At 40.0% G+C, this 24,682-nt stretch overlaps 1 protein-coding gene across 2 annotated transcripts in view; it reads left to right on the top strand.

The window, feature by feature from the left end:
• galnt14 (UDP-N-acetyl-alpha-D-galactosamine:polypeptide N-acetylgalactosaminyltransferase 14 (GalNAc-T14)) overlaps positions 1-19,836 on the top strand; it is a 28,185-nt gene extending 8,349 nt beyond the window's left edge. The window contains exons 3-16 of one of the 2 annotated variants that reach the window (XM_057353484.1): positions 1,917-2,015; positions 4,374-4,441; positions 4,820-4,885; positions 7,709-7,830; positions 8,454-8,541; positions 8,814-8,898; positions 11,210-11,313; positions 12,419-12,545; positions 13,247-13,339; positions 13,441-13,524; positions 15,199-15,343; positions 16,968-17,087; positions 17,541-17,875; positions 18,333-18,542. In XM_057353484.1, coding sequence (XP_057209467.1) covers positions 1,917-2,015; positions 4,374-4,441; positions 4,820-4,885; positions 7,709-7,830; positions 8,454-8,541; positions 8,814-8,898; positions 11,210-11,313; positions 12,419-12,545; positions 13,247-13,339; positions 13,441-13,524; positions 15,199-15,343; positions 16,968-17,087; positions 17,541-17,699 — 1,360 coding nt within the window. In that variant the 3' untranslated portion in view covers positions 17,700-17,875; positions 18,333-18,542. Of the gene's footprint in view, positions 1-1,916; positions 2,016-4,373; positions 4,442-4,819; positions 4,886-7,708; positions 7,831-8,453; positions 8,542-8,813; positions 8,899-11,209; positions 11,314-12,418; positions 12,546-13,246; positions 13,340-13,440; positions 13,525-15,198; positions 15,344-16,967; positions 17,088-17,540; positions 17,876-18,332; positions 18,543-19,665 lie in introns of those variants that run through there. The other variant, XM_057353485.1, reaches the window with a different exon arrangement.
• Positions 19,837-24,682: the final 4,846 nt, after the last annotated feature.

The raw sequence follows: 24,682 nt of genomic DNA, 5'->3' as shown, positions 1-24,682 counted from the left end.
AGCATGTAGAGCGATTTCTCATTAGAGTAGCTCATTTAATTAGCTTTTATTGCCTTTTCCTGTTTGTCATGTGCTCTGTTTCCGTTGGAGTGGCCATATGTTGTGATTTGGTCCAGCAGAAGGAATGAAAACGGAACGTCTTTAAATGAAATGAAAACTCGAGTCATATTCATCATGATGAGAAACGCTCTGACCGAATTCCCAGTTTCTAGTTTTTCAGGGTCACATCTATCATTTTGGAAATATCAAGTACACAGCCAATATGCTTCCCCTCTCCCAGATGTTGTTTTTTGACAGAAACCCTAATGATGTACTGTGTTTCGCTGTTTAAAGCATCCCCCGATCTCTAAAGACCTTGGGCTATAGCTGCATTGAGGGATGGATCCAGCTCCTAGACTGCCTGCAGTAGAGGCATCAAACAGGATATAAAGCTGTAAACACAGCCTTTAGCACACAAAGTGTGTTGACGGCTGATCCGACTGTATTCATGAATGAATAAGTAAATCATCTGAAACAGGATATATATGCCGATGTACAGTATACTGTTTATATGAATGGACACCCAAAAGTTGTCACATACATAAATACTTCTACACTTTATGTGTTCCTCCAGCAGAGCGGTGGTGCTTCGATTAAACCACTTAAGAGGCTATGGGTTGTCTAATGAATGGTGAAATCTATATCATGTTATTTAACAGTTTGACAATATTTCAGTAATCGTGTTAGAGTGAAAAAATGGAAGAGGTTGAAATTGCACTTAAAATTGTCATGTTTTCAGGAGCTTCTCCAACTGGCAATACCAAAACCTATGAGCTGCCTACATGGGCAGCATTTTAAGACATCATGCATGATGCTAATGCAAACGCTATTCCGAAAGCTAGATTCCTTATTTGGCCAAAATCTAAGGCAGAGACATGTCTTTCTTAATAGTCTGTATACTGTGAAAATACATGCATGTACATGTTGAATAAAGCAAAAGAAAAGATGATTAAAAAATAATTCATTAATACTAAAAGTGTTGATAAAAATGGCAATTTTGTGTATGATTTGCATTGTTATTCTTTGTATTAGATCATAACATATCCTATTAAACCCCATCAGAAGAGGTATTTCTCTCTCCAGCTGTCTGTGGAAGCAGAGCAGTTGAAGAATAGATGTGTGTATGGTCTGAGAGCATACTATCCTGTCTGAAACTAGGACACAAGCTCCCTATAAAGGGTGTCCTCTGTCTGTTTTTACTCTCTCTGGGCTGTTCTCATACACTAAAGGCTAAATGGCTCCATGGGGAATCTGTTATTCCCAACGCTGTCTTCCATTAAATTTTATACAATAGCTTTTTGAGGAAGGAATACCATTTCAAACTCTTTCTATACTTCTTACAACCTAAACCCTGAGCCTCCTGTGTTTCTAAGGTGGAGCACTGCAGGGTAATGGCTGGTGTTTACCACAAGTCCAAGTTGTTGTTTTTTTGTTTTGCACTGGTGCACTTCTCCTACAGTTTGGGTGAAGTGAAAATGCTATTTATTTTTAATCAGGTCCTACATTATTGATGCTCCCCGTCCTCTGGGTTCTGGCTGCTGTCCTTACCATTCCAATCACATGCTCCCCTTATCCAAACAATGGGGTTCTGTTGGCCTGTTAACCCGAATCACATCACTCCCAGCCATGGCCTGTTTTATGTTGTCTATCCTAAAGCGTGCACGAATGACTAAAGCCACTAACACCTCAAAATCACTCGGCATTAGGTATTTAAACAGTGGCTATTGTCCGCCAGATGCTTAATGACAGTCCTGACCTCTTTCAACTTTGGTTATTAAGTATGTGCAGATTCAGCACAGGTTTTTCCAGACAGTTAACTTGATGGTTAATTAGCAGCACAGAGTCTCATTATATTTACTCCCTTCTGTCTCTCCCAGGTGTACAACACTGCACTATGATCCTGACCTGCCACCCACCACCATAGTGATCACGTTTCACAATGAGGCACGATCCACCCTACTGCGCACAGTGAGGAGGTACGTTCTGTTCCATTCCTGTACGCTTGGGTTATAGTGCACATTTGTTTCTTTTATCCTGTTTTTCACAAGAAAGACATTAATGCTTTAGCTTCCTTATTCTAAATAAAACTGAGACACACTTTTACTCTTGACCTGTGACCTACAGTAGGTTAGTAGTGCACTAACAATTATTGCATGGCAGTGCGGACACGGTGAACCTGCCAGGAGCACGCCTGGGTCATATTTCACCTCAAACCAAAACCAAGGAATAAAAAACTATATTTTGCTCTAAGCATTTGAAATTCAAGTCTATTTTAGGCACATTCCCCCAAACCATATTTAAAAAAAGTAATAATTCATTCTCATTAGCAACTGTTTGATAGTTTTTTGGAGGATGAACTGTATCCAGGTGCAGTTTTCAGTTTGGTTCTGAGGCTGCAGAGAAGGGATGTGATGCGAGGTGTTTGTGCCCTCGGGTGTGTGAATCCAAACTACTCTCATCACACATTAGTCACGTCAGCCCCCGCGTAGAGCAGAAATGACGTCTGCCCCGTGTTAACCCTTTGTTAATGTTAGCAGGCCATTAACGGTAGCTGTGATGATAACGTCAAAATGCCCGATATTCTGTCGAGAGTGCCGAGTGATAAGATGGGCTCAGACACACTGATGTCGAAGCGTTCACATGTTTATCTTTTTGTGACCTTTTCCTCATGTTAGGGATTCTTTCTCTCACGCACACACACACATCCCGTTGCATAAACGCTCTCATAAACCAAACATTTACACAGAGTGGGTTTGAAGTGTAGGCCCCAGGCACTTTTTGATGGGTGTTGCTGCTGACAGAAGTTATTACTATAGAGGAGCCCTAAGAGGTGGAAGAGAACTTTTTGGAACCCTAAATACATTCCCCGGCTTCCTCAGACTCTCCTTGTGGGTACTTTGCGAGAAAGTGAGAGAGAGAGAGTTGGGAGAGGGGGTATGTGGAGAGGCTGTTTGTTTTTTCTGTGTCCCGCAGGTATAGTCAGATGATAGCTGGGTGACGTGCACAGAGCTGAGACTCTATTTCCACCTGTCTGAAGATGACTCAAAGAAAACAGCAGTTCAGGAAATGAATGACAAAAGATGTGATTTGATTTTTAAGAATGACTTCAAGCAGACCTTTATCATAGAAATCCGTTATATAAAAATCCTAGTGAAACACACATAAAACATATATGTCCATGTATAGATTGTACATTTGTACATAAATGCAACATGTATTTCAACATAATTTCTTTGCGTTTGAGTATTGTTAAATTTCACTGGTATTACTCATGACCTTTTCATTGGTTATTACTATTTATAGTTAGGATAGGCTTCAAAGCCTGGGATTGGTTTATAAGCCTAGGATGGGCTTCAAAGCAAATGTGCAACCTTGCTCCTACAAAGCCACCTACAAAACTGAAAATCAATAGAATTAAATTCACCCTTCTCAGACAGTATAGCAATGTAAGAAAAAACTGCAGAAATTGGAGTTTAAATTACTTGAATTTTTTATTTTAAATGGTGTAAAACGTTAAAGAAAGACAGCATTGCATTCACAGAAATCAGTGTTAATTAAATTGTAATGGAAAACATTCATATGAAGCATTCATATTCAAGTAGCGTGTTTGTAAAATGTGTGTGTAAAAATTTTGCCATAAAAAGATTTCCATTTGACGTGCTCATTAACAATATGAGAATCCTAAAGTGGATCGGAGTTCTGTGTGTGTTTTGTATATGTGAGGGTTAGTATGTATGTGTAGTTAAAAGGAGATTAATGTATCGTGAGGATGGTAACACTTACAGTGTAAGAGAAACATAATCAGCCACGTAGCGTGAGGACACTGACAAGAGGATTAGAAAAGATCTGTGCTCATACACTTCACTGTGGCCTCAGTATCTCCTCAATGTCTTACAGTAAATCTTAAAATCTTACCGACATTATGAAAATTGTCTTCAAACAACAGTAATCTTTTTTGTGGATGTCTTTTACAAGGCTCTTGCATTATAAAATGTTTTTCATCGGTCGGAAGATATTGAACCCAATAGTTTAACAAATGAATTATTAATCATTCAATTTTGGTAGCTAATATGATTTTCTCCTCAAAAATGAAGTAACGGCCCATAAAAAGCTTAGTGTTTTAAGATGAAATTGAATGTGTAGTGCTTGTCCTGATCTTGTATAGTAATAAGTTCACATTTTTTAGGATGAGAACTTATTTGTGAATATTGTGCATTTTGTGAAAATGTAGCCTTTATTCTGTTTGAACCTTTATGAGCCTTTATTCTGTTTGAACCTTTATGAGCCTTTATTCTGTTTGAACCTTTATGAGCCTTTATTCTGTTTTTGTCCAGTGTGTTGAATCGAACCCCTGTGCATCTGATTCATGAGATCATACTGGTGGACGACTTCAGCGAAGATCGTAAGTATCATGTGTATTATGATATAGCACAACAAAACTAAAATATGACTTAAAGAGAGAGTATTCTTTTGCACTTTATTGGTATGTACCTAACAAATGACATTTTTAATGAAATGACTGTTGTGTTGCTGTAATAATTGATAGATATTATAAATACATTTACATTTTACATTTAGTCATTTAGCAGACGCTTTTATCCAAAGCGACTTACAAAGAGTTTAGGGAGTAATAAGCAATATGTCATACAGGAGCAATAATACAATAGGTGCCAATACAAAGTTACTGGTTTCAACCAAAGCTAGACCACTACCTGTTGAGAGGAAGAGAGAGGGGTTTTTTTTCTTTCTTTTTTTCATTTCTTTTTCTTTTCCCTTTCAGCAAATGACTGCCTTCTTCTCACCAAGTTGCCCAAAGTAAAGTGTCTTCGCAATAAACGCAGAGAAGGTAGGCCAGTGATGAAGTCTCTTCGTCAAATTAAAAGTTTCTTATTGGGCTGGCAGTACTCCTGTTTGTAATAAAAATCCAGACGCAGCTGTTCGCTGGTGTTCCAGTGTGTGTTTTAACAGCAGGTGGTGCATTACTGGGAGGGCAACAACAGACCGTGAAGATGAGCACAACACATCCACTGAAGCTCTGACCAGTGTTTTTCACAGTTCCTTATGTGTCGCACAGAGCAGATATAGTTCCTCACCTCATACTCGTACTGTCATCCGTATCTTTCTGTTCGGATGAACAGATATGTTGAATCAAGAGGATGACGGAACACGGATTAGTTTGCGCGCAGGAGATTTAAATTCTCGATAAAAAACATTTAAAAATCCATTTGTAAGCAGAGAATTTGTGTATATCTATCTGAAAACACTGGTCTTAAACCGTTGAAGCAAATATTGATTTTGCCACTGCTGTACAGCCTGTGGCAGATTTTATGTCGGACGTTGTTCGGAATGGCTTTCTGAGCCCTTAGAGATGGTTTGGGTAAAATGCCCACTTAATGTTTAATAAAATCACATTAGCGCAGTTTAACCAAATTATGGCTGTCGAAAGATTAGTCATATTTATGGCTGGTTACTTTTTTGGCAAATTAGGCATCGAGCTTAACATAAATTTGCATTTCCAATTTGGATTTAAGTTTCTCATTTAGTTTATTAGCACCATGCTGTTAATGTCACTGGGCCGAAATGCATTTGTATGTTAATAACTAGATTTTCTGTAGGAACTGTGAACAGTGCTTGTCCATGCAAAACCAACCCCACTTTGCAAGCACGTTGTGGATGGCTGCCTGCCGCTGTGCATATAGTTGTGTTTTGAGTATATACAATGGAATTGCTGTCATTTCTTACTGGCCAAATCTATGACATTCTGGTCCATAGTTATGATGTGAGTCCTTGCTTCAATGTAAGTCTTAAGGTCAAGGTATTTGTGATCATTTTATCATACACCAGGTGAAGTCTTGAAGTAATAACATCTCTCTCACAAATAAGCAGCATGGTTTAAGTAATCATTTATGTCCACTGGAAGTTTTATTTTCTAATCTTAAAAATACCAATAGCACTTTGTTGCTCTACACTGGTGTATATGGAAATATTATATATAAGCCTGTCAGTATTTACTAAAGACACGCAGTGAAGGCGTTTCAGCTGTTTTTGCGACTGACCGTACTGCATATGCATTTGTAGGAGTTTCCGCTTCAGACGCAAACTTTATGAGAGGAGAATATTTAAAGTTCCCGTGAACCGGAAGTTGCGATCGTGTTTACTTACGTATTCTGACATTTTCGAGTAAAACGGAATTTCGAATGAGAAAAAAATGTGGGCGTGGCTTGTTTTTTCACTGCGATTTGATTGGATGTATAAAAACAGCCGTTTCATTTTGAAATTGAACCAGGAGAAGACTTGATAGTTGAAGGGGAGGAGTTAACAAACGCCCCGCCCAAGCCATCTAACTTACGTCATTTAAGATATATAGTCACTAGAGGGCAGAAGTGCATTTTCAGATTTTAACTGAAGATTATGAGGACACATGCATTTTAAAAAGAGAACGACCCACATTGGTAAGCTATTTACAATAAACGCTGCAATATTTCATGAAAATATAGAAATTGCCATTTTTAATTTTACTGGGACTTTAAATGGTTTGCGCTTGTAATTGTACTGGTATTTGCGGCTTTATTTAACGCCCAAAAAAGCATGTCCTAAACTATGCGCTAATTTGCGCTGTTCTTGGTAGATTGCAAGGGTCATTATTGCGCCTGTGTTTTTTAATGTGCGCCTTGTTAGTAAATCACCCGCAGAAATTTCCACTCCCATCAGTGTTTTTTTTTTAATTGCACTTTCGCGCTATTATGCCCTGTTCAGTAAATCTGGCCCATAGTTTGTTACTGGAAAAGATACATTACTTTAAAAACAGCTGCACTACTATCCTGCAGCAGAAATTAGTCAGTGAAAACAACAGTACTAAAAAGTAGCATTGCAAAGTTCTCACTTAAAATGATAATCCACTCGCTGCCCCCTTCCTGTTTATTCCAGCGCTCCTAGGTTCCATTACACACTGTCACACACTGTCGCTTAGACAGCATTGATTAATGCATAAAACCCCTGCGCAGCCAACTCTGTACAAGAGAAAATTGTTAAAAGGTTTAAGGCATTTAAACCTTATTGTCGTCCCAGAGCTACAAACAGGGTGTGCGGTTCTGCTATGTTAACTCTATTAGCTGTAGGTGAATATAATCTCTGCCGTTCCCAGTCTCTCCCTTGCGTTCCCGGTCTCCGTTTTCTTCTCCATCTGCCCAGTGCATACACAGAGGGGCCACACTAGCCTAATATGAAATGCACACACGCGCAAACACAGCACGCCGCCTGCTCTCAACAACTCTGTAGAGGGTGCGTTCACCCATCTGGAAAATACAGCCTTATTGTGGATGAAATGGGATTTTTAATTGGCTGAAGTTGCCATGCTGCATGAAACTTTGCACGTTTACAATTATTATGCATCCTCAGTCAAGCTCCGTTGATTTAACAGCCTCGCCTTCACCGGAAAGTTTCTTGTTCCGATTCGATAATAACCGTAAGGCCTTAATTGTCTCTTCACCTAATCAGATTTAAATGGCTCTTCTCATTTCGTTCTCTGTGAATGAGATTGTTGAGATGGGAGTATTTTTCAACCTAACAGGCTTTTCAACAGATGTCACGTGTCAGGAGATCCACAACTCTGATGGATGGTGAATTCTCTGGCGTCTCTGATCAGCCTCCCTGTCTGTGTGTGTCTCAGGACTAATCCGGTCCAGGGTTCGAGGGGCGGACGCTGCCGGTGCCAGGATCCTGACTTTTTTGGACAGTCACTGTGAGGTCAATAAAGACTGGCTGCCACCACTGCTGCAGAGGGTCAAAGAGGTTTGGATTTTGCAATACATAACTTATAAAAAAAATAGGACTATCACATTAACACATATAACATATCATACATTATAATGATTATGATATATGATGTGATGTGTGATATGATATATCGTATGATATCATATCATATCAGATAATACAAAAGTAAAACATTATGAACTTTTTGCCTGACTCATACATAAAATCGGATACATTTTTCTGTTAATTCAGTTCACCCAGAAGTGTCAAGATTCCAAGTATTTTTTTCCCCAGCACAAAATTTACACTTCACAAAATCACATTTTTCAAAATGCATCTTATTCGTGCAGTTTTAACAGGTGCTTTACAACCCAAATAGCGCTGACACATACCAAGTATTCTTTTTTTTCAGCAGGATGCCATTGTGCGGCATGAAAGAATTGAGCAATGAGGTCAGAGCGTCTGCTGTGAGGAAGTGTGTGTGTGTGTGTGTGTGTGTATGTGTACATTCACCCACACTTGGTAACACATATAATCCTAGTGCTCACTGATTTTCCACCTCCTTTGTTGTGAAATCAAGCTGAACAGACAGATAGTGGAGTCGGCCACAGTCCCATCAACCCTCTCTTTGTCTTATTTGGAATATTTTAATTTTTCAGGACTCAACCTGTGTCGCCAGCCCTGTGATTGACATCATTAATATGGACACGTTTGCCTACGTTGCAGCTTCTTCAGACCTCCGAGGAGGTAAAAGCAGCAATTATACTGTAATCCTCCATTCACTGTCCCATCGCTGACATCCGAGGGTGGCGGTCACATTCCCCAATCAGCTGTGTCACACAGAAACAAATCTAACAATTAGCTGTGATTAAAGCCCCGCCTCATCATAGGTGCCACACTTTAATTATCACTGCCGCTGTGCCATATAATTATGACTTGTAAAAATGGAATTTATGAGAAATTATAGCAAAAAGAGCTTCATTAATCTTTCTCTTGTCTCTCACTCCAATCTGCTGCAGGCTTCGACTGGAGTCTACATTTTAAATGGGAGCAACTGTCTGCTGAGAAGCGAGCCAGGAGAGCTGACCCCACCGAGCCCATTAAGTAGGTGAAGAGAAACCAGTCTGCTCATATAAGAGAGACAGTGAGAGGCCTTAAAGTGTTTTGTTTTTTTTCATTTCTAGATCATTTAGAAACGATTTTTCTGTTATAGGTCACTACAGAATGACAACACGGCACTTTCACATTTAATTCTGTAATGAAAAGACTGCTGAATATTTACAGCAGAAATTATGGTACACTTTAGTATAAGGACCAATTCTCACTATTAACTAGTTGCTTATTAGCAAGCCTATTATTAGCATATTGGCTGTCTATAAGCACTTATAAAGCACATATTCTGCATGACCATATTCTACATCCCTAATCCTACCCAATACCTAAACCTAACAACTACCTTACTAACTATTACTAAGCAACAAATTAAGAGTTAACTAAGCAAAAGTCGTAGTTAATAGTTTACTAAAACCCGAGAACTGGACCTTAAAATAAAGTGTGACCTTTTAAAAAGAAAAAATCAGACTTTTGGAATAAAACCTCCACCCTCTATTTGCCCTCCTGTTGTAGTGTAATTCATGCTGTTCTAACATTCTGAAAGTTGCTTTTAATGAAGGTTGTTAATAGCGTAGATAAGCAGGCACTCAGGCAGAGAGGGCCTCAGATCCCGTTTGCTCCTGCCCATGCTGCGCACTAGTGCAGCACTGCAGCCGGTCTGAAGCTCTGGCAGCCCTGAATAGATCAGTGATCAGCGAGAAAGTGCGTGTGTGCTTGTGTGTGTGGGCACAGATGGTAAGTGGTGGTGTGTATATCACGATGATATGCGAGCAGGGCAGCCAAACGCTGACCCTTGACTGACAGCCAATTGGTTGTCGGACTAGCAGGAGTTAGCTTATGAATTATGAAACGTAATATTAGGTTGTTAATTGGAAGTGCTGTGACATGATCTGTTTTTAATATCTTATTATCTTTAATATATTATCTACATACATGTACAGGATATTACAAACACAGCAGGAGCGTGCAATTAGACAGAATTTGGGGACATTAGATAAAAGTAGTTTTTAGTAGTTAAAGTGTTGTGTGTAATGTTTTGGAGGATCTATTGACAGAAATGCAATATAATATACATACATAACTATGTCTTCAGAGGTGTATAAAGACCTTACATAATGAAGCGTTATGTTTTATTACGTTAGAATGAGCTATTTCTATCTACATACACCGCGTGTCCCCTTGCATGGAATTCACCATGTTGTTTCTACAGTAACCCTAAACGGACAAACTGCTCTACAGAGCGCGTTTCGAAAATACGTTTGCAAAGATGTGAAAACGACATCTTAGCCTTGTGTCGTAGTGCTTCGAAAGGGAGGGGTGGAGTGAGGTGTTGGTTGCAATTTGCAAACTCACCACTGGATGCCGCTAAATTTCATACACTGGACCTTTAAGTATAAGTAATCATTTATAATTTGAGAAGTATTTGTATTTATTAAGCCTTGTGCCAACGGTAGGTAATAAAATTTGGCATGTAACTCATTCCACCTATTTGTTATATTACTTCAGCAATAGACTTAAGGGAATAAAATGACTAAATAAAATACCATAGGCTTTGAAAGTGGGATTATGTACAAGAATACATATACTGTAGAATTGAAGGAGGACTCTTTTTACTTGAGCCAGTAAGCAACCACCCACAACACCCAAGCGTGACAGTCAGTTTTTATTAACATGTAGTTTACACCACGACTGAAAAATGTAGCATTACTTGATGCTGGAATAACATATTTATTTGCATAGTGTTATTCCAGAAAGTACTTTTAATTCATTGTTTATTTTTTTCATTTCCATTCATTTATAAATTCTCGTCAGGATTTTCCCCCTTCCGCCCATTTACAGAGCGCGATTGTCAACGCTTTTGAGCTTTGTGTCTGGCCAGCTAAAAGATGAGAACAGATGTGTGAAAAGTAAATGAATCCGAGATGAAAGTACGGCCCTGAGGAACGGCACAAAAACAATGTGTCCTTCCACTTCACAATGAAAGATTACTGCAGATTGAATTCAAATGGCTTCGATGATATGGAAACTGCTTTCCCTAACGTCCTTAGTGTTTGAAGCAGCTCTCTTTGTTTTTGAAGGGCAAGCCGAGTTTCATCAGGAGAATAAGAACGCAGCCGCACTGGCAAACTCCTTCCAAAAACTAGTAACTCAACTATCACTTAGTCTGCTTCAGTGATCTTTCATCCTCTGAACCCAAACCACACTCCCAAAGAAATGTTTTAATGCATTAGTATTGAGTGACAGGATTTTGAAACACACTGGATTGAGGCATTTATTGTCCAGTTTTCCTTTCAACCCCCAGAACACCCATCATTGCTGGAGGACTGTTTGTTATCGACAGATCGTGGTTCAATCACTTGGGAAAATACGACACAGCCATGGACATCTGGGGAGGGGAGAACTTCGGTGAGTATTTACTATGCATGAACGCACCTGTCTGACGGCATTCAAACCTCAATCACTTTCCTACTCTGACAGATTGATTGTAGGCAACTTGTTGATGTTGTCTCATCAGAGAGGAAATGCCATGCGGTGACATTTGAACTTAGAAATAGCTTGTCTTGATCTCCGAAATCAGTTTCTCAGACCATGTCTGTTTTGCCGATTTTATTTTTTTTCATTTTCTTTCTTGAAAACATGCACTGGATGATTGGATGGTTCTTCTTGTGCTGGGTTTTTTTAAGGGAACCGTCATTAACCCTGAACTTATTTAGAATTAAATTGGAACTGGACCAATAAAATCAGTGTATGTTCTGTTCAGAAACTCAGGAAACCTTTTTTAAAATTATTATCGTAATAAAAACCTTAACAAAATACCTTAACGTAGATACAAAAGTGTGTTGTTGACATCTCTTTGTTGATCATAGGAAAATAAGATGAGACATTATAATATTAATTATCGAACCCTCTGACTTGGTGGAGTTTAAAACATTTTTAAGATCTATCCTGAAAGTGTGAGGAGAAATGAAATTACTTGAAATTACTAGGAAATTAATGTAACAAGTCTCAATTTGCTATTCATTTAATCTCATTGGTAACATCAAGGTGTTTAAAGGTCCAATGTGTAATTTTTTTTGGAGGATCTATTAACAGAAATGCAATATAATATACATACATAACTATGTGTTCAGAGGTGTATAAAGACCTTACATAATGAAGCGTTATGTTTTTATTACGTTAGAATGAGCGATTTCTATCTACATACACCGCGGGTCCCCTTGCATGGAATTCGCCATGTTGTTTCTACAGCAGCCCTAAACGGACAAACTGCTCTACAGAGCGCGTTTCTTAAATACATTATCTCCTTCGGCAAAGAAGCAAAAATGTGACAAAATCTTAGTCCTGTTTCAGCCACCCTATGCTTCAAAAGGGAGGGGTGAGCGGTGCATTGAGCCCTTGGTTGCAATCCGCAACCTCACCACTAGATGGCGCTCAATTTCATACACTGGACCTTTGAGATATCTCTATTTGAGATTTTTATTTAACTATAAATATCTTGTTGTGTTTCTAGAGATCTCTTTTAGAGTATGGATGTGTGGAGGAAGTCTGGAAATTGTTCCCTGTAGCAGGGTCGGCCACGTCTTCCGCAAGAAACATCCCTACATCTTTCCAGAAGGCAATGCCAACACATACATAAAGTAAGAACTGTAAGCAGTGCATGCACATATGTTTATTCATAACTCAACAACAATATGTAAAAGTGTTTCATTGAAGAAAAACTTTTTGCCAATAAAGGATGTAGCCCCTTTTATTAACATCAGAAGACCTTGTTGCGTCCTTTGGGGTCTCATAAATTTGAATATGCTAATCTTTTTTATTTTTTATCTAGAATGTTTTCTTCGTTGAATTTTTCACCATAGATAGAGATAATTGGACTTTTCCCTAAAAGAAAATCTGCTGTGTAAAATTTGTTTGCTTTTATCACGTTTTGCCTCCCGGGAAAAACCTCAGCATGAAACCGTATGAAATATTAAGGGCATAGTGCAACATTCTGAATCTGAATTGCTATGCCGTGTGCTCAGTCAACAAAATCTGTTTCCACATATAGTTCAGAAAAGCTAATGAATAATTGCTGAAGGCATTAGTCGGCTACTAGATTCTCTCAAAACCCGTGTCCTTTTACATCTGTTAAATTTAGATATGTGAGGCTCAGATACGGTTTACATAGTAGCGTAATTTGTAGCACACAAATGGTGCGTAAAAAGTTTCATTCATGCCTGCATCGTGAATTCTAGTAGCCGTACTGATGATTTGGCAGGTCTTCCTAATGATCTCCCTGATGAGGTCGATGTGCATATCTTCAAGGGAAGAGAACACACCTCATTGCTCTTTGTTTCAGGAACACCAGAAGGACGGCCGAGGTTTGGATGGATGAATTCAAACTCTTCTACTACTCTGCTCGACCAGCTGCCAGGGGGAAATCCTACGGAGAGTGAGTGACTAGCACATGTGTTTTTGTGTGTATCTGTAGCAAGAGGGCATTAGAGAAAAGGTGTATGTCTTATTCCGCTCATTCTCTTCCTCTCTTATCAGCATTCACGACAGGCAGGAGCTTCGTAAGAGCCTCGTATGCAAATCCTTCAAGTGGTATCTGGACAACGTCTATCCAGAGCTCAAGTGAGTCGGGGAGCAAGAGTGGCGTGTCTTTGAGTGCGCGCGCCAGCGGTGACTGATGATTGCAAATTGCAGTGTTATTATTTTAGCATGGCAGTAAATGGCTCCTCTGTGTCTAAAGCTTATTTGTTGTAGTCTGAGCCGCTGTCTGTCTGCTCTCATCAGTCACAAGGGAAGAATCTCAATGCAGATATTGCATACTAATATTGTCTGTGCATCTCATTCTTTTTACTAGAATGGAAATGGTACTGTAGAGCCAAGCAGAGTTCAGTGTTGTTGTTCAGAAACATAAGATGACTTGTATTAAAGGACATTAGACACTGTCACGTGTGTTAAATAAAAAAATAAAAAATGAAAAAAAATATTAAAGAGTACATAACTAGGGATTTTTAAGGTCCTACTTTGGTTTATGGAGTGTCCAACAACAAGTTTATGTACATAGAAGTTGTAAAAACTCAGCTAGTTACTTTTACCTTACTTCTTGACTGACTCCCAAATGATTCGTTCCTCGATACATCTGTTTAATCCCCTACTTTCCGCTAGTCTAGTCTGATGTGATTGTTCTACCGCGAATGAGGCTCACGAGCTACAGTGTTTGGGGGAGAAGAGTGACGTTTTCGCGAGCAGTCCTAGCAAATGTAGGCGGGGACTATATGTAGTGACGTAAATCCGTGGCGGTTCGCGAATCGGACAAGGGACGACTCGTTTGCGTGATTCAGAGTCGACTCCCTTTTTTTCCAAGCCAATAACTTTGTTATTCATTCACCGTCCTATTTACAACTTGGCAGACTGCTTACTTTTACACACTGCATGAAATGTAATTTTCATGATCTCATGTTATGTACTCTTTAAGATCCTATTTAAAAGTTTAAAGTGTTTTGAACTTAACCAGTCAAAGTCAGCCATAGTATTAAACCTAACTTTGGTAAGATGCACATTTTTATTCTGGTGGTAAGTTTATGGGTTTTGATCAGACGTCAGATGTTACTCGTACGGTACTGTGTTCCCAACCGTTTCACATTCACGCACATTTATTTAAAATAGCGGAATGCACTTTAGGGCCCTGCTCTGCTGTCTTTGAACTGGGAATGCGAGCATTTAGGCTCAGAAAATGTTCCACATCATGATACTTGTGTGTGCGTTCTACAAGCTCTTTCTCAGCTGAGGATGTTTAATGATTTCTCCTCCATTACATTTCTTCTGTGTCTAGTTCTGTGTCTTATGAGTGACTTCACACAGAATGGCATTACTGAGTCATTGAATCTATTTAATTTTTTCTCTGCATTGAAATTCAGCTTTGCTTTGAAAAGCATAGACCTGGAATTACAACTTTTCAAGTGCTATTTAATCATAGCAAACACCCTACAATTCGATTTTTGTAGTGATCTTTGAAGTATTTGATGAATTGTTTAAGTTCCCACTGAAAGTTATGACTTTGCAGACCTTGGACAATTTGGAGACTTTGGGAAATTGGGGTCTTTTCTGAATGTCTACTGCAGAAAATGTTATTTTTAACTGAAGGTGTTTTTGTCAAGAGAAACATTGGAATAGTACAAGGAGTCACCTTTTGCTTGCTTTGCAACTTATTGCGGTCTAGGAGAAACAATTGAAAAAATATAAAAGATCTCATAGTCATATCAAGTCATAGACTTTTGTTTGTTTTACTGTCAAATCCAGAATTCCAGATGATTCGGATGCCAAGTCTGGTGCGATTCGGCAGAGGCAGAATTGCCTGGAATCTCGTACCGTTGAGGGACAGGATCTCCCCGTGCTCACGCTTGCACCCTGCACTGGCACCAAAGACTCACCAGCGGCCAATCAGGTACAAGACTCCCTGGCATACTGTCAGAGAAAGTATGATTAAAGTTATGAGAACACAAATCCTGCTTTTAGTGACACCTTAAATGATCAAACATTGTATTAAGCTGTTTGGTTGAGACCAAAAGAAGAACAAAGCTATCGTGTATATCCATTCTCACACCAGGAATCAGTGACATCTCGCACAGTTAGTCGGGTCACATTGAGCCTCGAAGACATGCTAGATTACATTAAATGCCATGCGACGGCGGGAGCATGGTGAAAGGGCAGCTTTTACAGTCGGGTAATGGGATTTAATTCAGGTCACATTTTTGCACTGCTGTGTAATTATATTAAACAAAGAGGTGCCCTCTGGTCTCTGAGCAGCTAATCTGCTCCGCTGTCACCCTGCATGACTCTCTTACCTGCACGTGAGCCTGGAACATTTGAATTGACTTTGGATTGCCTTTTAGATTCCGAGTCCATTTCTGAATTTGAATTGTGGTGGCAGAATTGAAATTGAAATGGAGGAATGTAATTACAATAATAACAGAGTAAATGAAAAATATGTATTTATATGAGTGGAGTATTTCCAGAAATATGAGATGTTAATATTTATATGTATCTGCAGACTTACAAACAAGAAAAATATCAAATATTTGTCTATAGAGAGTTACAAAATTTGTTTTGTTGTTGTGCTAGAAAGAAGACTGTCCTTTGTTGTCTGACTATGCAATCTAGTACATTTATTTTCCTGTCATTCCAATTTGATTTCCAATTTAACATCCTGTAGGGCTCAGGCAATTCAATTCAGTTTCCAACTCGTGAATCGAAAGGCAGGAAAATTGGCTAAAACTCACCGTCTCCTGGTCATAAAGCCTCCTCATTCTGATCCAAACCTATGGACCCTCATAGTGTTTATTTAACTAAACCTCTCTCTTGTGCAGTAACATGTTTACTTTTTGAGTTGTTTACTCTCTAAATTTAAAACCCAGAGATGATGAGAGATATTGATCTGGGGCCAAAACACAACAAAAGCCATTTCAGCGCTCTTAAGCGTGTTTATAGCACAGCAAGAGTATGTCTCCCTGCTGAGTGTGACCTTGTTAAGCGTATAAGACCAGATGGGAAGCGGTTCATCAGCACGACTCACAAACGCACATTTTCACGCTGCCCTTGTGTGCCGTTCTGTGTACGTGTCTCTGAACAGCTAACGACACCACCTTCTCAGTGGAAAACAATAAGCGTTGATGATGTTTTCTTCCAACATTTTGTCTCTCTCGGTTTAGTGTTTAAGTGGAGCTGATAGATGAAAACCGACATCTTTGAATGAACACTATGGCAGTACAAATGCAAACCTACAGTAGGAAAGATGAATTGTGAAGTAAACCCATGGCGACCCATCAGTAAATTTGCTAGGCAGAGGGACAAAACAGTTTGTACGAAATTAAATCTTTATGTCCAGTGGCGTTTAAAACACCCTCATTTACTTCAGCAAGATGCAAATTTTTGCATCAAAAGGCATAAAATCTATTCAAATATCCTTGAAAGGAATCTGCTACTGCTTTTTTACCGCACTATATGTTCAACATCAGAAAATGCTTTGACAGCAGCAAGCACGTTTGAAGATTGTCTTCTTTCATGTGCAGGAGTGGATCTACACCCACGGACAGCAAATCCGCCAGCAGCAACACTGTCTGTACGTCTCCACCACTTTCCCCGCCTCCCAGATCCTGCTCGTACCCTGCAACATCAGCGACGGCAAGCAGGTACCTCCGCCACTGTTGCTTCCAATGAGAATGCCGGAGATGTCTGTGACAGCCCATAAATCAGCCCACACTTAGAAAGCTCCCGGAGAAACCCACTGACATCAGTCCCAGCGTTAGACAGCCCCTCAGGAGGGGCTTTACTTTCAGGCCGATGTCAGCGTTTCCCCCGTGCCACATTTGTCACGTCAATGTCAGCGCCATGCGGCACGCTGTAGCGGAGCATCAGAAAACATCCTCTTTATTCCGTGTTGTGCTGGGATGTGCACATATCAGCAGATATGATGTGTGAATGCACACTGTAGATTATATGGCATTTTGATTTGCATTTGTGTGCACTACAAATCAGCCTTTACGAATAACAGTTATCTTTATATAAAAGCTACGGTATGTCCCCGTTCAGATATAGCCAAGTAAACTTTACTGGTGGGTGTTCATATCTCCCAATTTCTGCAGCGTTGGCAGAAATCTGGCACTCACCTGGAGCACTTGGCATCTCGTTTCTGCGTGGACAGCGAGATGGCTCTGGACGGCATTGAGAGCAGTAAAATGCTGGTGATCAGCCCGTGCGAGCTGTCAGCCCACACTCAGAGATGGGAGATGCCTTTCTCGTGATTTTTCCTCCCTGACCTCGTCTCACCTCTCGGAGCTCAGCTGGAGTCAGAAGACACATAGAAAGACAGAGAAAGAGAGAGAGAGAAAGAGCTCAGTGTGTACCTCCAGGAGGGGCGACATCTGTGTCCTGCTGCTCTGCTGTGTTCTGCTCCCTTTGTCTCTTCAGCATATCACAGGTATGCTGGGATTGCAAAACATCCCGACTTGCTAAAAAATGACCTATTTACTGTTTAAATAGTAATGTTGCATTCTATAATATGGGTGTTTTGAAATAACAGATGTAAACTCTGTGGCACTATCAAAATACGGTTTTGTTTATTTGAGCATTCCGATCAGCTTAATATATTTTAGCAACATGTGCTCAATCACAACCAATTAGATTTTTAATGCAAATAACATGTTAATTTGTATTATTTCGCCAAGGCTTTCTCAAAGCACTGTGCCTAATTGTCTTGTAAGGATTTTTAATTGGTCTGGCAGTGTTGCTTTGCATTGTGTGACCATCTTGCATTGTAGTTATTGTCATCTTATATTTTGTAAAAATTAATGAGCCTAATTTTAAAGTCCAAAGTACATAGGGACCAGTTTTCCTTTCTATGCTCATGTGCTTCGTCTCTCTGTTTCTCTATTTAGGATCCCCTGAGTGTCAGTCATACCGATGTTCTCCAGAACAAAGATTGGCAGTTGGACCCACAAAAACCTGAGGAACACACATCAAGTGTGACACACTGAAGAACAACGCACAAACTTTTTACAATTTCTTTTTACCTTCAGCCCCAATACAAAGCACTTGTATGATCTGCTTGCACATTAACATACAATAAATGCCCTATTTTTTCTTAATGGCACTTCTGCTTGTTTTTCATACCTGGTCATCACATGATTGTGTAAGAAGAGCTATTCAAATGCACTTTTACGTTTGTTGGTTACATAATCAAAAATAGACAAGCGGTCCGCTTTAATTAGCATGTCAGAAAGCCTCATTAGTCCATAATAAAATGTTGAAAGCATAACTGCTGTCTGAAGGTGCAAAGAGATGTAACTTCAGCAAAGGAAATGAACTTGGGATCGCCAAAAGTGGTTTGTTCTCACAAGCTCTGCAGTTGCTGTTGGCAAGTGCAGAACTGACACTGTTTGCCCAGAAGAGCTAAATAAAGCGCAGCCACATCGCCACATGCCCAGGCGACAGGACAGGGAGGATCCAATTACCACATCCTCGCCGTGCCCTTCTTTTCTCATTAGGCGGCTGAGCTCAGCGGGAGCTAAGAGAAGGCTGAGACACAGACGTGGCGCTGCTCAGATGCCCTCATCACTTGCTCTAGTCTGGTTCCTTGCACCCAGCAATTACGTCCAATTAGGTCATTTCTTTCTTTCATTTTCCTCATTTCATCACAGTTGCAGGTTTTGTTATTCTTCACTGGCTTAGTAGCGATGGATTGCAACATGTGTATGAGCGAAATTCGGATTGAATTGTAGTGTAATGATAAAGGTCTCTGTTGTTGTTTTAGTAGCAGAGTCACTAAAGGAATTATGCAAATCAGCTAACAACGAAACACGACGAAAAATTCATGATCTTGCAAGTTGGTTATGAGTGCTGGGTTGTGGAGGATACACAGAGGCTGGGACTGTCGCATCGCTATACTGTACCACAGCAGTCCAGACATCTGAATCCGCTCTTTAAAATGTTGAAAATGTGCCAATGTGTGTCATTTGGTTATCATTTTATTAATGATTCTGGAATAGAATAGAATAGAATAGAATACTGTAGATCGCGATTAATCGCATCCAGAATAAAAGTTTGTTTACATAATATATGACTGCACTGTGCATATTCATTTTGTATTTATAAACTTATATTTATATAAGAAAAATATCAAATTAATAAACATGTAATATAATTTAAATTATTGCTAAATATAAATAAATACATGTAAATATTTCCTAAATATGTATACATTGTCTTTAGGAAACAAAAGACAAGAAAAGCACCAGGCCCAGATGGTATCTCCCCAGCCTGTCTTAAAAGCTGTGCTATTCAACTGGCCTTCATCTTCTCACAGATCTTCAACAGATCACTGGAGCTGTGCACAGCTCCTTCCTGTTTCAAGCGCTCCACCATAATCCCCATCCCAAAGAAACCCAAAATCACAGGACTGAATGACTACAGACCCGTCGCTCTCACATCTGTGGTCATGAAGTCATTCGAGAGACTGGTACTGGCTTATCTGAAGGACATCACAGAACCCTTACTGGACCCCTTGCAGTTTGCCTACAGAGCAAACAGGTCTGTTGAGGATGCAGTTAACATGGGGCTGCATTTTGTCCTGAAACATCTGGATAGACCAGGGACCTATGTGAGGATCCTGTTTGTGGACTTCAGCTCTGCTTTCAACACCATCATCCCATCACTGCTCCAGACAAAGTTAACCCAGCTATCTGTTCCTGGCTCTATCTGTCAGTGGATCACCAGCTTTCTGACAGACAGGCAGCAGTTAGTGAGAATGGGGAAACTCACATCCAGCACCCGCACAATCAGCACTGGCGCCCCCCAGGGGTGCGTTCGCTCCCCACTGCTCTTCTCCCTGTACACAAATGACTGCACTGCCCAGGACCCTTCTGTCAGACTTCTGAAGTTCGCAGACGACACCACACTCATTGGCCTCATCCAGGATGGTGATGAGACTGCGTAAAGACAGGAGGCTGTGCAGCTGGCTGTCTGGTGCAGTCATAACAACTTGGAGCTGAACACACTTAAAACAGTGGAGACGATTGTGGACTTCAGGAGAAACCCCCCTGCACTCCCCCTCTCACCATCATGAACAGCACTGTGGCAGCAGTGGAGTCATTCAGGTTCCTGGGCACCACCATCTCTCAGAACCTAAAGTGGGACAATCACATTGGCTCCATTGCTAAAAAAGCCCAGCAAAGGTTGTACTTCTTACATCAGCTGAAGAAGTTCAACCTACCACAAACTCTATTAAAACAGTTTTACTCAGCTGTCATAGAGTCTGTCCTCTGCACATCCATCACTGTCTGGTTTGGCTCAGCCACAAAGTCAGACATCAGAAGACTACAGAGGACGGTTCGGACTGCTGAGAAGATCATTGGTGCTCCCCTGCCCACCCTCCAAGAACTGTGTACATCCAGAGTGAGGAAAAGGGGCTCAGAAAATCACCCTGGACCTCTCACATCCAAGCCATCATCTCTTCACAATGCTGCCGTCTGGTCGGCGCTACAGAGCACTGAGCACCAAAACAACCAGACACAACAACAGCTTCTTCCCTCAGGCCATCTACCTCTTGAACAGTTAAATGTTTTTACACACCGTGCAATTAATAACTCTGAGCAATAATAATTATATCCTCCAGATAATACACTATCTATTTTTATACAACTTTTTCTGTAAATTATATTTCATTCATTCTGCTGTATATAGCACATACCTTGTACTACAATAGTCTATTCTTATTTTTTACTTATATTTACATATTTACATACATACATAGCTTTACACTCTCTATATCTTTATCTTATGTTTATTGTATTGTATTTCTTAATTTTTTATACCCATAGGCCCTTATTTAAATCATTGTGTACTGTATTCTATTGTGTTATGGTCTCTGTGTACTGTTGTTGCTGTTTCTGTGTTCTGGATGCTCCTGTCACCAAAACAAATTCCTTGTATGTGCAAACATACTTGGCAATAAATCTCTTTCTGATTCTGATGTATGTGTATGTGTCTATAAATACAAAATTAGTATGCACAGTACACAGACATACAGGGCTGGACTGGGAAGAAAAATCGGCGCTGGTATTTTTGGCCCGAATCGGCCCTCCTCCATTTTTGTCGACGGGGGGGGGGGTTGGTGCATGGTCGTGTCTGTTGACTGGGGGGGGTGGCATGCATACGTGTCTTCTGCGTTCACGTTGCGTGCATTCGCATTTACAATACGTCCGTCTGAGTGGCCCAAGCCAGTCCGTCCCTGCAGACACACTGTATATTATGTAAACTTTAATTCTGGATGTGATTAATTGTTTGACAGCCCTAAACAGAATAGTATTCAATTCTGTTATATTATATTATAGCATATATAATACTTCTCTGCAGCTACCGAAAAAGGTGAACACTAAAATAAAAAAGAGCACACAATGGCACACGTCCAACATGTTAAGCTTAAAGAATTCAAAACTTTCTGTGACCGAGAGGAAACGCTACATCACCAAAGGGCTGGAAACCGCAGCTCTGCATTAGCCTGATAAAGACACATTCAGCACTGAATAGAGAGCAGCCCCTGCCACGACCTTCGGCATCATTCACCCAAGGTGGATTAACTTCTACTGTATTGAAGCAAAGGCTGGAATCCAGATAGAGAAACATATTAAGCGCTTTATTGTGTCTCAGTGGACAACAATTACCTCTGCCTTGCCGTCGCATGAAAATGAAATGTAATCATTGAATAGCAGCAGCAGGTGTTTCATTCCACTTGTAATCGACAGACGGCCTTTTGTCTAGGTGTACATCACTCTTGTCTCTCTCAGAGATTTTCCAGGCCTGTAGACACATGGTGTGGGTGGACTTGGTGGAGGTCATTACCAGCTTTTAGAATGGCTGTCAGGGGGACACTAGCAAGCTGCCACTGTGGATTACCACAGCCAGTGACCGAATATCTCAACAACCCGAAATGCTTCACTACACTGATGTGTGCTGCTCGTTCTACAATATAAAGAACATAAAATGTGGTAAAACCACATCTCAACATCCTTGAGATAACAACGAATTAAGAAGTAATCTTATGTTGTATTTTTTTAATGGCTTGTCTTATGTATGCTACACAATACAGGTTGTGATTATATTATCGAAGAACACAAAAGAATGATGAAAAGTGCTAGGCCTACACATTGCCGTCTTTCAGGTATTAAAGCGTTCCATGTAAAAATATATCATCTGTATTTCTAGGACTTAACACAAGAATAATCCATGGGCAGTTTGCGTAGAGAAAAACACGGCTCATCGCTCACAAGTGGAATCTGAGCCAGGACTCCTACAAGCTGTATGCCCTCCGTCAGTCAGACAGAGAGAAGGTGAAAATATCCCCAGCAACAGAGCACTTAAACACTCCACTGAAGAGTTTACAGCCTCCGGTCATGTTTCCATTTTAAACCCCACTTAAGCGGTTATTTGACTATTTGCAAAATCATCACGACCGCGCCGCTTAACTAAATGCACAATTCCAAAGCCATTCACGCGATCTGAAATTAGAAGTTCTCCATACGCACATGTGGATTTAATAGCACACGTTACGCTGATGGCTTCCTTTATTTTACTTTGCTGTACGTTCAAATAATAATTAAATGCTCTAATAAACATAAACGCTGTGATTATTGTCTCTCCCAGAATTCTCAGCAGGATTGTAGAGTTCTTTGATTTAGCCACTGAGCAGCACACAGGCCCAGGCGCTTGATGGGTAACGTCCAAAAGATTCTCATCTGGGCGAATCCAAAACGCTAGCCGCTCAAGAAGTCAACAAGGAAAGAACCACAGTTTCACTTCAGCATCGGCACCCACATTTCCCATCAGTCCACATCATTTAAAAGATCAGGAACAGTGAAGCCTGTATCGATTTTCTTCATGATTGCAGAGTTCACGTCTAGGACTGCTTGTTATACGCCGACCCCTTTGTCAATTGTATAACCATGCTGATATCGCTCGCTGATATTGGAGGGCGGACGATGAAATTGCGCTGCCAGAAACAAAGGTCAAGGAAATTACCGCTGTGAGAAAATCTAGGATCCTGCCAAAAAGGCTTAGATGAGTGAGGATGAATTGCTGTCAGGAAAATGAAGAACTGAGGATTTGGCAGTAATTTCGCAGCCTTTGTTCTTCGTCTCTCCTTTGTGATCATTCCGTTCGTGTGCCGCGGAACGTTTTCATCTCGTTGATTTCGTTCCAAACTGTCAGTCATTTTGGAGTTGACCATTATCACATTCAAACCTTCACTGAGGCAGTTAATACGGTAATTAATTTTTTTCTTCCAAATATTGTTTTTATTTTCAGTTTTATGGTTTCTATTTTCCAGGATACATTATTGCCTTTTGGGGTATGAAAAGGAATTTTTGGTTCGGATGTGCTCTACACAATACGTAAACCTGAAAGTCACCATGAAATGAAAAGTCAAATTTTAAGTTAATTTTATTTCAAACAATTTAATGTGTTTGTTTATTTTGTATTGCAGTGTTGATTATAAATGATATCTTTGCGGGTCTTTTTTTAATTCAAGTCCTCATAAACTTTAACCAAAAACGTGAACCTCACCCTCCAAACATCTATTCTCTACACTACGTTAACTGTTTAAGGGCCTGAGGCTTCCAACGATCCAATCAATTCCCAAGGACCAAATCAAGTCCCGCCCTACATTTTTATTTATTCCAAAAGCTGCTTTATTACGATTTACGGCACGATTTGGAAGGATACACAATTAAAATTTCCATTCAATGCCAACATAGAATGATTGAAAATATTAGTCTGGTGTCAAAAGCTGTACCATTTACAAAAGCAACATGGTTTTACTGTTTTTGGACATGGTGTTATGAGATAACCTTGTTTTTCGCACATGGAAACACGGGTTGTAAGATGGTCTTTACCAAAACCTTTTTCAAAACAATCGGTGTCTCACATAATGACAAAATAATAGTTGATAATGTGAGTTCATCCCTGCCTTGAGGCAAAATTGCATCCAACATTAACAAAATGAAAATGAAAAAGGTGCATCTCACTGATTCGCACTGGCTTCACTTTGCAGATGCCCAAATTAAATTAACTGCTCATCTCTGGAAAAAAAACCTCTTCAATCCCCATCAGGGCTCCTTCTAGAGTGAAATTAATATTGTCTTGATTTACCTTCCCATTATTTCTCTCTCTCTCCCCAATTTCACATCTCTTGTAGCTCTCTCATCTCCAAACACGACTTTGCTTGATTTCAATG

Source organism: Triplophysa rosa, linkage group LG15 (genome assembly GCF_024868665.1).
Source record: "Triplophysa rosa linkage group LG15, Trosa_1v2, whole genome shotgun sequence".
In the NCBI taxonomy this organism is placed as follows: domain Eukaryota; kingdom Metazoa; phylum Chordata; class Actinopteri; order Cypriniformes; family Nemacheilidae; genus Triplophysa; species Triplophysa rosa.
The sequence above is the reverse complement of the archived record's forward strand: the minus strand, read 5'-3'. Positions and strand labels throughout refer to the sequence as shown.